Source organism: Anolis carolinensis, chromosome 3 (genome assembly GCF_035594765.1).
Source record: "Anolis carolinensis isolate JA03-04 chromosome 3, rAnoCar3.1.pri, whole genome shotgun sequence".
NCBI classification, from domain to species: Eukaryota; Metazoa; Chordata; class Lepidosauria; order Squamata; family Dactyloidae; genus Anolis; species Anolis carolinensis.
In genome coordinates this window covers 18,087,508-18,098,303 of record NC_085843.1, presented here as the reverse complement: position 1 = coordinate 18,098,303, position 10,796 = coordinate 18,087,508, and the positions used below count along the sequence as shown (strand labels likewise).

Here is a 10,796-nt window from a genome sequence, read left to right as displayed (position 1 = left end):
AAACTGTTCTTCATTTTCAATATTGTATTGTTCTTTCATAATATTTTTCACTACAAATAAGATATGTGCAGTGTGCATAGGACCAATTCATGGTCCCAAGAGTCTGAGGGACCATGAATTGGTGTTTTGCTTTAAAGGTTTGAGGACCCCTGATGTAGACTATCCTGGTCAGTGACACCTCTGAAACTCCTGGGACAAGTTCAGACTATTTTTGACCTGGACTACACCTGAAATGAGTATTTTGATTTCTTGCTTGGCCATCAAAGCTCACTCTCAGCCCTAGAAACCCCAGTGATCGGTTGACCTTAGAGCTGTCATAAAAAACAATTGTTGAATTATTTCCATTTAGTTGTGTATTTAGAATTGTCTCCCATAAGGTATGGAGAGCATATTCTCCTATCAATTCACACACACACAGTCTTCTATGTTTTGGCTTTGAAGTTTTTATATTTTCAGTTGTCTTAGTCTGAGAGCTGCTACATTTATTTCCCAAAATACTTTTGACATAATGTCAGGAATAGAACATTTTGGGAATCAAAACGGGGAGACCCATTGGAAGGAAAAAAATTCTGGATGCTAAGAACACTGCTAAGTTCCTTTTTTTGTGCTACTGCCGAAAAGTAGGTCCATAGTGCAAAGGAAACCCACTGAGAAAGAAAGAAACTCCAGTTAACCCTTCACTTTCACTGGGGTTACAGGACTACTATGAAAGTGGGAAAATAATCATAAATAAAAATACTCTTTTTTAACCTCTCTAGGAATATTTAGATTGTACAATCCATGATCACCTTTCAGCAGAAGTTGATGACAGAGTTGCTCTGAAGCATCTTGATATTCCTAGAGAGCTCATGTTAATCCTCAAATCCAAAAAAAGTTAAACCTGCAAACATGGAGTGTCAACTGTAGTTGGAAAAACCAATTTTCTAAGATTTTGTTCAAACTTGGAAACTGTGCAACTTATAGTCAAATCCTTATCACACAGCCATTATTGATGTTTCAATAAACAGCAAATATCTACAAATTAGCTGTATTTCCTTTCTCCACCTTTTCTGTCCCTGGCAGAGCTCAAATTTAAATCCTATTCTCTTTGAAACAGCAGTGCCCTGCAACTGCAGTATTTGCAGGCTGGAAGGAAAATGCCTGCTTTCTTTCTGCTGTACATCACTTAGCCAGTCAAATATAATTACCCTGCTCAGAGCAAAAGACAACCGTGTGCCAGGGAATAGCATAACAGTAAGAGCTACTTTATTATTAATGAAAATTCTCTAGTTCGATCGAAGGGTATTGATCGCACCTCTAACCACTGAAGTAATTACGAGGCCAATATTTAAAACAACAACAGGCATGCTGCTTAAAATGTGCATTGTGTGCTTAGAGAATCTGTCATTTCTTCCTGCATAGACAATGCACTGCAGTGTCCTAAATGTCTAATTTTGTCTAAATGGTTGACTTCAATAAGGCTTATTCCCATGTGTGCAAATCTAGGTTTTAGAAGTAAATTATTTTGATTTCAGTGGGAGTTACTCTCAGCTAAGGAGTTCCATTCTTTATACAGGTTATCTGAAATGCGTTAAGACCAGAAGCATTTTGGATTTTTCAGATTTTGGAATAGCTGTATTTATATATACGTACATGAGATTTCTCAGACAGAACCGAAATCTAAACACAAAATTATGTTTCATATACATCTGATATGAATAACCTAAAGGTAATTTTAGAAGCAATATTTTTAAAGTAATTTTGTTCATTTTGTTAGTGTTTATCTTGTTTACTTGTGTTATAATACTTGGTTATTTATTATGTATGTCTGGCTGCCATTTTTGTTGTAAGCCGTCCCAAGTCCCCGGTGGGGAGATGGGGATGGGATACAAATAAAGTTATTATTATTATTATTATTATTATTATTATTATTATTATTATTATTATTACTACTACTACTACTACTATGAAGGAGCCCCGGTGGCGAAGTGTGTTAAAGCACTGAGTTGCTGAACTTGCAGACTGAAAGGTCCCAGGTTCAAATCCTGGGAGCAGAGTGAGCACCCGCTGTTAGCTCCAGCTTCTGCCAACCTAGCAGTTCGAAAACATCCCATTATGAGTAGATCAATAGGTACCGCTCCGGCAGGAAGGTAATGGTGCTCCATGCAATCATGCCGGCCACATGACCTTGGAGGTGTATACGGACAACGCTGGTTCTTCGGCTTAGAAATGGAGATGAGCACCAACCTCCAGAGTCGGATATGACTGGACTTAATGTCAGGGGAAACCTTTACCTTTATCTACTACTACTACTACTACTACTACTACTACTATTATTATTATCATCATCATCATCATCATTATTCATAAAACAAAGTTTGTGTACATTGAAGCAACAGAAAGCAAAGGCTACACTATCTCAGCCACACATGTCAACAATGTTGGCGTTCAGATTTTCAGATAGAGCAGAGATAGGAAAGAGATAAGGGGCTTGGCAAGACAGTATCTGGCAGCAATTTGTACAAGATGTCAGGTGGCACCCCCCCCCCCAACTGGATCACCAGCCACTTACCTCCCCATAGACTCTCCGTTCAGGTTATACATGTATTTGGGTAGGGATGTTGGGCAAAGAGGTACAATATTTGGCTGTAGCAGTGCAACATCTCTGTCCAAGGCAGATTTCAAGCGCTAGAGTACACTGCTAAAGCTGTACATAGTATCTCCTTGAAATCTGCCTTGGAGAGAGGTTGCACAAGGAGATACTGTACACAACTGTAGCAATGCATTTTGCTCTTGAAATCTGCATTGGGTAAGGATGTTGTGCAAGGAGGTACTGAATACCTCTTTCTATTACTCCAGAAAGGAGCAAAAACATATGCCACTAATGGGATTCTAGGCACTACATCCAGGCACAAACAAAATATGGCATAGATGAATTCCAGGGGGGAAGGATGTTCTACAGCAGATTCCTTGCACATCCCCTTTGGCCTCCTGTGCCAGGTTAACAAAAGTAAATGCCCACGTATGTAAAGAATAAAAATCTATTTCAATAAAGTCATTAAACAGCCAATACCATTTTGTTTTGTTTTGTTTTTACTTGAAAACTGGTTTTAACGATCAACTTAGCAAATTTTGGCAGTTACAAACCTGTACACATTTTTCTTTGTTTTTCATTTTATAGCAAAATAACACAAGACAATACTGCTGACAGTAAATATGAAAGACCGATGCATTTGCTGATGAGGGACCAGATCCACTTGAAGAGATGATCCTCCCTTTTGCATAAAGTTGTGTAGTTGGAATAACGGTGGAACCTCCTGAAATGGCATTAGAAAACATGTCTGTAATAGCATTTGTGCAAAAACCACATTCATTCAAGGGGCGAAAGTAATTAAGAAATCATTTGTCAGAAAGAGTGGTAGTTAAAAGATAAGTCGTGATTCAAAGGAAAGTTACAGTACATTCTGAAGTGATTAAGAAGTACCATTTCCAAATCTATATGCCTTTTTCTTAATTTGCCATAACCTTACATGTTTAATCTGACACTGAATACACAAATGAGCACAGGAAAAAAATTAAAAAGCAACCCAATTGGCATGAATATCTACAAAAGCCTGGTAATTTCAAAATTATTATATACATTATTTTATAAACCTTTTTCTGAACACCAAAAACATACATCTTTTACAAACCAGCCTGTTTGCAACAGGTAAAAATTTACAAGACAATTATCCTTCTTATACAGTGCTTCAAAGAGAACTTCCCCCACATTTCCCAAACAAACCTCCCCAAATGCAGTTAACATGGGCTTGCAAAATAGTTCTGGAAACAACCCAGCTCAGGCCTTACTAGACAGGTTTAAGCTACCCAAGTGAGGATTAAAACTTCCATCGCTCAGTTCCCATGTATCCGTAACACTGTCAACTGCTGGAGCCTGGTTATGGCCTTGTAATACAACATTTATAAATTATTGCTTATTAAAAATGTTTTACATGATGAGATCAACATAATTGCTGCACACTCCAATTTGCCTTTCTCCCATATGAAATGATGAAATGTTCAGTGCCTTTCCGTTTGGTGCATAGTCTTTGAAATATAAGCTTAAAATAATGGACAAACTTAATGTGTACTGTACGGCCCTCATATCCATGGGGGATACATTCCCAGACTTCACGTAGGTATGGGAAACCATAGATAAAAAACAACCCTGTTGAATTATATCTGGTCCACAAATACTGGAGAGTTGTGCTGAAGGACATAGAAAATGCCCAGAGAGGACCTACGTATTTTATTGGAAGTGGATAAAAGAAACCACGGATACAGTCTTGCAGATATGGGGGTCGTACCATATTGGATTACCAGATATGTCAAGTTACAGGAAAATATTTGGTTAGGCAAATAAAACAAAATGAGCTCACAAAAACCAAATTTTGCATAATCGTGAAAAGGCTTATGATTCTATCACTGTCCTGAATTAAGATCTTTCCATGGTTTCTATCCTCAAATGCGTTATGGAAGATTCCTATTCCCTGTTGTAATTGTACATTTCTCCTTCTATAGATGATGAAACCTATGTCTCTTAATAATAATAATTAAAAAACATAAAACTCTTTTGGTTTAAATTTTACCTGGTGAAATCAGTAGACAAATATACTTCAGATTTTATGTGATCATCCCATCACAGCTCCATAACACACCAAAGAGAGATGATGCCACAAATAACACTATGTTCAGAAATTTTTGTTTTTATGTTCAGAGCAGAAATGCACATCCTATCGTTCACAAAGACAACAATAAATTTAGGTATACATTGCTGCCTCCCTAGGTGTCACAAGTGAGTCCCAAGCAGGCAGAAAACCAGCTCTCCTAGTTGGGAGCTGTATTTGGCTTGTGGTCTACATTTGCCTTGGTGGTCACCAATTGGGCAAAGCTGATCTGAAAAATATATGCCAAAATCTACCAGGGGAAGTAGCTTCAGTATGGTTTTCACACATCTAGCTTTGGGCTGGATCAGGCATGTATGTCAATAGAGAATAGAGAAGATAAGAATGGGGAAAGAAGAAAGTTTTCCATGAACAGAAGACGGGCCTTTGGGGTTATGGAACTGTGTTGTTCACAGTGTGTCTGCAAGCTAGATGAGTTAATCTAACCCACAAAGACCTTATTTTTAGTTCAGAAGTTACCTGGGATTAGGGTGGGGATGAAGATTTTATTTTAAATAATGAGATACAGCCAACAAGGGGGGGGGGGCTATTAATATAAAAAGATTCAGGTATTCCTAACTAATTCAGATTTCATGATAAACCCAAGGGTTAAGGTGAACATAGGAAAAGAACTTCAATGAGCCTAACTTCATTTCTGGAAGACTCCAGCTTTATTTTTAGTACTTTCTTTTTTCCAGCTGTGCTATTAATGTTTTGTCCATGTCAAGAAATGAAACAAGCAGGTAAGTCTCCAAAGTAGGTTTTGACTCTCTAATAGAGTCAAGGGACAATTACATGGGCATACGAAACATCTAAGGTATATGCTGAGACTTCTGCCACAGTGGTTTAAAGCTGCTTTGCAAAATTGACAGAGTTATGAACAAAAGTTGAACAAAGATATGAAGAGATAACTTTACCTAAGTCTTAATTAATTAAGGAAGCATTGGGTCTGGATTGTATCATTGTAAGAAGAAGGATTTGAAAGATGCAACGCTAGGATCTTGGGAACTGGCAAGAATATTTTTAGTGTGAAATGGCTGATGATGATGCTGATGCTGGGAGAAGATCATTATGTCATGCAGGCTTCAACCTGCCACTTGTGGTAGTACTGTTGGCCCTCCACATTGCGGATTTGACTTTTATGGATCTGATTATTCAAGGATTTGATTAAAATGTTCCTGATGCAAGGAATACCTAGGTCTTCCAGTGTGACTCCATGGTCAACTTCTGCTGAAAAATGATCACAGAATCAAGATGCATGACTAGAGATTCCTAGGACCTCTTCACACAGCTCATGGGGGCCATTACAAAAAGGAAGGTGTGTGGGGTGCCTTGTGGCACCCTGCGCACCCTCCCTCCTTCCCCACGTTGGCACCCTGTCCCTATCATATGAGAGAAAGGGTAGCTCTGTTGGAGCTACCCGAAAAGCACTTTCCTCTGTGTGGTGGAAGAAGAACCAACTTCTCATGCTTCCCCTCCACTTCAGGAGGAATGTGGGTGAGGCCTGCTGAACGTCGTCTGATGATGCCCTGTTGTCCCTGTCCAGAAGCAGCAAAATGGGGCTATTTAGTCCCATGTAAATAGGTCCCTAGAGAGATCACCTCTTGGGGATTCTCTAGGTGATCCAGTACAACTGTATGGTCAAGCTCTGGCTAAAGTAAACCACTGAGTTGCACTGCAGGATGTACAAATGCCTAGATAAGTGCTCCCTCACATATTTTTAAAAATTTTCCTGTTTGCAGGCATCTTGTGCCCCTAACCTCAGCCAATGTAGAGGGCTGATTGTATTGCCTATCTCAAGAAGAACTAGATTTGGTTTGGAATAAAAAGAAGGTTGTGGACATTAGATCTTTACCATAGTTGACACAGAGTGAGATATTCTGAAGTACTTCTGAGGGTGAGAAATCTTTTTCCCTTTTTCTAAACAGTGGGTGGGGGCCTCCCTTTTTGAGAAATGTTTTTACGTGTTTTTTAAAAACCTAATTCCTTCCATGTAGATAAGACAAAATCAGGAAAAGAGGTGTCATGTGTTCTTCCCCAAGATGTCTCCAAAGACTAGAGGCATGGGACTTTTATGTGAATACACAAAACTGTATGAAGATGTAGAAATGTGATCTGCAATCTCTAAAATACTTCACTTTAGAAATCTGTCTCTGCTGGAAATAAAATAGCTATGAAATAAGGCCTCCTGAAACCCCAATGATTCCAGTGGAATCAGGTTCCAACCAAATTTAGAACTAGATTTCACTGGAGGTTCCTCTCAGTAAGTGTTTGCTGACACCAGCAACCTTCAAAACATTGGTAAGATATGAATTGATACTTTCATGTAAAAGTGGAAAATATCGTGTTCTTTATGGCTAGAAAGCAAGGTGAGCAAGGAATATGAGTCCATTCTTCATTGTGCTAATCTGTAGATGCCTGCTATGTTCTTGATGATGTCCAGAGCTTTTAGCAAGAGTAATGAAATTGTCTTACAAGAGAACAGCTAACATACATTACTAGATGCTGAAAAGAGCCTAAAAGGAATGATGGTGGAGTAAATGAACAGGATGAGCCTAACTTATGAATAGGATGAGCCCAAACAATTGCCTTCCGGGGGAGGAGTGTGTGTAAGGAAGCAGCCAGCTGCTGGTAAAAAAAAAGGAAAAAAAAGATAGTGGGGTCGAAAAATTGAGAGATTGACTGCATGGGTTTTGATAACAGTTGGAAGGATCCCAAACTATAAGTACCCTAGGAGCATATGGAGGTATGGACAAACAGAAGGAAGGAAAGAGAAAAGGAAAGATAACCCCTATCCAAAGTGCCCACTAGATTGCTTGATTTAGGGGGAGGAAATCAGGATCTGTCTGTGGAAGACTAGTATAAAATGAGGAGGTAATAATCCACCAAATACAGGAAATAACAATGTTCAGCTACTTGCATTAGGTTTTCAGTGTTCCAGATTATTCCCTTCAAAATGATATGTATCAGTACAAATACACATTAAAATAAAAATAATCCTAGATATTAAGTGTTCCAGAGAAGCATTAGCTAAAGATTCTTTTTGTAAGTGAAAGCCGGAAAGGATTATTTTATAATTACTTAGCGGGGGATAGAAAACATCAAGCTCAATAGTTCAACTAAACAATAGTTCAGAGTTCAGTGTCCCATTGGAGTCTACTTGAAGCTAGCTCATTCTCTACTGTAGCAATGAGCTTGAAAATTTGGAACAAATGTTCACTGGTCTTTTAACTGTCACATAGCAACTCATCCACCCATCCATCTACAGCAGTGGTGCCCAACTTTTGGTCCTCCAGGTGTTTGGAACTTCAATTGCCATAAGCCACCGCCAGTTTTGCCAACTGTCAGGAATTTGGGGAGCTAAAGTCCAAAACACCTAGTAGATCAAAGGTTGGAAACCATGGATCTAGAGCAGTTTCTCAAACTGTGCACTTCCATATTTATTTACCATATTTATATCCCGCTTTTCTCTACCCCGAGGAGGACTCAAGGCGGCTTACAAATGGCACATATGTTTTGGACTTCAGTTCCCACAATTCCTAATAGCTGGTAAGCTGGCTGGAATTTCTGGGAGCTGAAGTGCAAAACATCTGGAGGAGCACAGTTTGAGAAACACTGCTCTAGATAATTAATTTTTGCCTCTCCATCAGGCCAACCCAAAGGTAAGCTAGAGACCTCATCAAGTAATTTTTGAGTTAACTGCACACTTTCAACCAACCCTGATTGCAACTTGCTTGGAAGAACTACTTTGAATCTGGAAGAAAAATCTATTCTTTAGTTTATTCACAACTAGGAGACGCAAAGTTCAAGTATCATGTTCTGGATTCTCACTGCCCAGAAAATATCAGGAGGCTGAGGAGAGCTTGAGAAACATCTCATGAAACACATCATAAATGGATTCTATGGCACTCGGGTCAATGCAGAGAAGGAAGAAAAGGATCAGTACATTAACCTTGAAGTATAAGCGGAAAATACATGTGGACAATTTATCGTCTTGGCTCAAACCCATTTTTAACACACATCTCAAGGTTTTAACCAAATCATTTGTTGCATCACAAACACTAGCAACCATTCTCTTACAGGATGCAAAAGGGGGCAGTGAAATAATGAATTGCCAAGTTTAGGATGTCGATTTCAGAGTTCCTTTACTATTAAAAGTATTACATGGAGTGATACTGCTTACTTGTTTGTTTTTTAACTTCCATTTTGTTTGTTGTATTGCCAACTGAAGGAAGAAATATTTTTTACTCCAAAAATAATTGGTTGCTGGTTAACTTAATGAGACAGAGACTTTAAAGTGTAATTCCTGCATCCTTGGAAAGGATGCACTGGAAACACCCATTAACATTGTGATGACGGGAATCAGGATAAGGCAGGGGCCTGAAAAACCTGTTAGAGCATCCATTCATCCATGACTATTCTCCAAGAGTAACAATTTACTTCTTCGGTATGATTTCTGGATGGCTGAATGCACTCAGGGAAGGATGAGTACTTCCTTTGCCGCTCTTTTAAATTGAACAGTGCTCAAAGCAAACCCCTTAATATCCAAGAAGAAAAAGAAAGCCCAGAAAGGTAGCAAAAATGGGCCACTTCAGTTGCTTGTGGCAGAAAAGCAAACAGTGCAAGAGGCAACATACAGTTTAAATACAACAATTTCTGATTTTTAAAGAATTTTTTCACATCAATAAAAATACTGCTGAATAAGAGGAAATGGGGATAGGTGCAAAGCAGAATACTGTTTTACTCAACATGGTACCTAGGTATCTCTCTTCTGCAGTAAGGGCTGCAGGCTCATGTTTATATATAACTACCATAATTATCTATTGTATAGAACACCAAAGAAAGTGATCCTTTCATACATGAGTAATTTTGCTAATAACTTGTTTGGAAAGGACTTCAACATCACTGTAGCTTTAGCAGCTAATTTAATCTTGGCCCATTAATGTGTTTTAAAAAAACTATGTTGAGATGCAGTAGTAATTTAATTTTTAAAAACTTTTCTTCTGCAAGTATTTTAGCCATGTAACACTTTTAATAGTAAAATACTCCACATAAAACTGGGGAGGAATAAAACTGTCCATCACCAAATGTTTGCCCCTCTCTACCAGCAGTAAACAGCAGACACCAGGGGAAATGCAACTGCTAGGCTCAGCCAGATAGACACAATGAATCAATGGGATTGACGTAAGTGTAGACTTACCAATCAGCAATTGATTCGGTGGGTCCACTCTAGTAGGAATGGTAACCAATATTCTCAGACAACCATTTGCTCTTTGGAGAGTATGTGTGTACAGTAGTTAAAAATGGGTTATGCTAGCTTTCCACCTTGCCCCTTATAGGGATCTAGTTTCTTAGGGAGAAAGACATTCTTCTTAACAGTTATGCTATGAATGAGACCAAACAACAGCAACAACAACAGCAACTAAAACAGCTTCTTCACACTTGAGTCTGCTGATGGGTCTCCACAAAAGGAATGTGAATGTGATGATGATCCAGGCGGAGCTCTTCAATGCTTTCATAGTCACTGATAGCCACCTCAGAGTCATCGAAGCCACAGCTCGCCGAAACATCGGACGAGGATGCATCAAGTGAATTGTGTAAGGATAAGGGCTTCTTTGCTCCACTAATGGTTCCTGCATTTGGACCTGGGCCCACACCAAAAGTACTAAATTCATTCCCAGTCTGAGACCCGCCATTGTCCATCTCATTGGGGAACTGATGTGGAGGGAGGTACTGGCTCGGGTGGAATTGCGGCCGTCGCCGACAATCCGGGCTAAGTGTGCTGGCCATGGAGACTGGCTGTGATGGAGGAAGGACTTCATATTGGTCTGGGTAGTCCTCTGGAAGAGGAGGTGGTAACTGGTCATGGTGAAGAAACTCTTCCTCTTGTGGAGGAGGGTAGTCACTGTCAATATCATAGCCACCAAGGTAATAATCTGTTTCCAGCTCTCTTGTGCTCCCATGATGTGCTGAGCTGCCATCTGTGGTCTCGTAATTGGGCACCTCCTCAATGTCAGATAATCGAGTGCTTGGCATCCAATCAGAAGTGTCCCAGTGATAAGCTGCAGAAGAAAAACAAACCCACCATGATTGGGGAAGGGTCAGAGAATACTG

The 10,796-nt window shown here is 39.4% G+C and overlaps 1 protein-coding gene across 10 annotated transcripts in view; it reads right to left on the bottom strand.

Annotated features, from left to right (window-relative positions):
* Window positions 1–3,054: 3,054 nt before the first annotated feature.
* Window positions 3,055–10,796, bottom strand: part of fat3 (FAT atypical cadherin 3) — a 572,050-nt gene continuing 564,308 nt past the window's right edge. For 8 of the 10 annotated variants that reach the window (XM_062974528.1, XM_062974531.1, XM_008108100.3 and 5 more), the window contains one exon: window positions 3,055–10,744. In XM_062974528.1, the coding sequence (XP_062830598.1) occupies window positions 10,119–10,744 (626 nt within the window). In that variant the 3' untranslated portion in view covers window positions 3,055–10,118. The remainder of the gene's footprint in view (window positions 10,745–10,796) is intronic. The other 2 variants (XM_062974535.1, XM_062974536.1) reach the window with 2 other exon arrangements.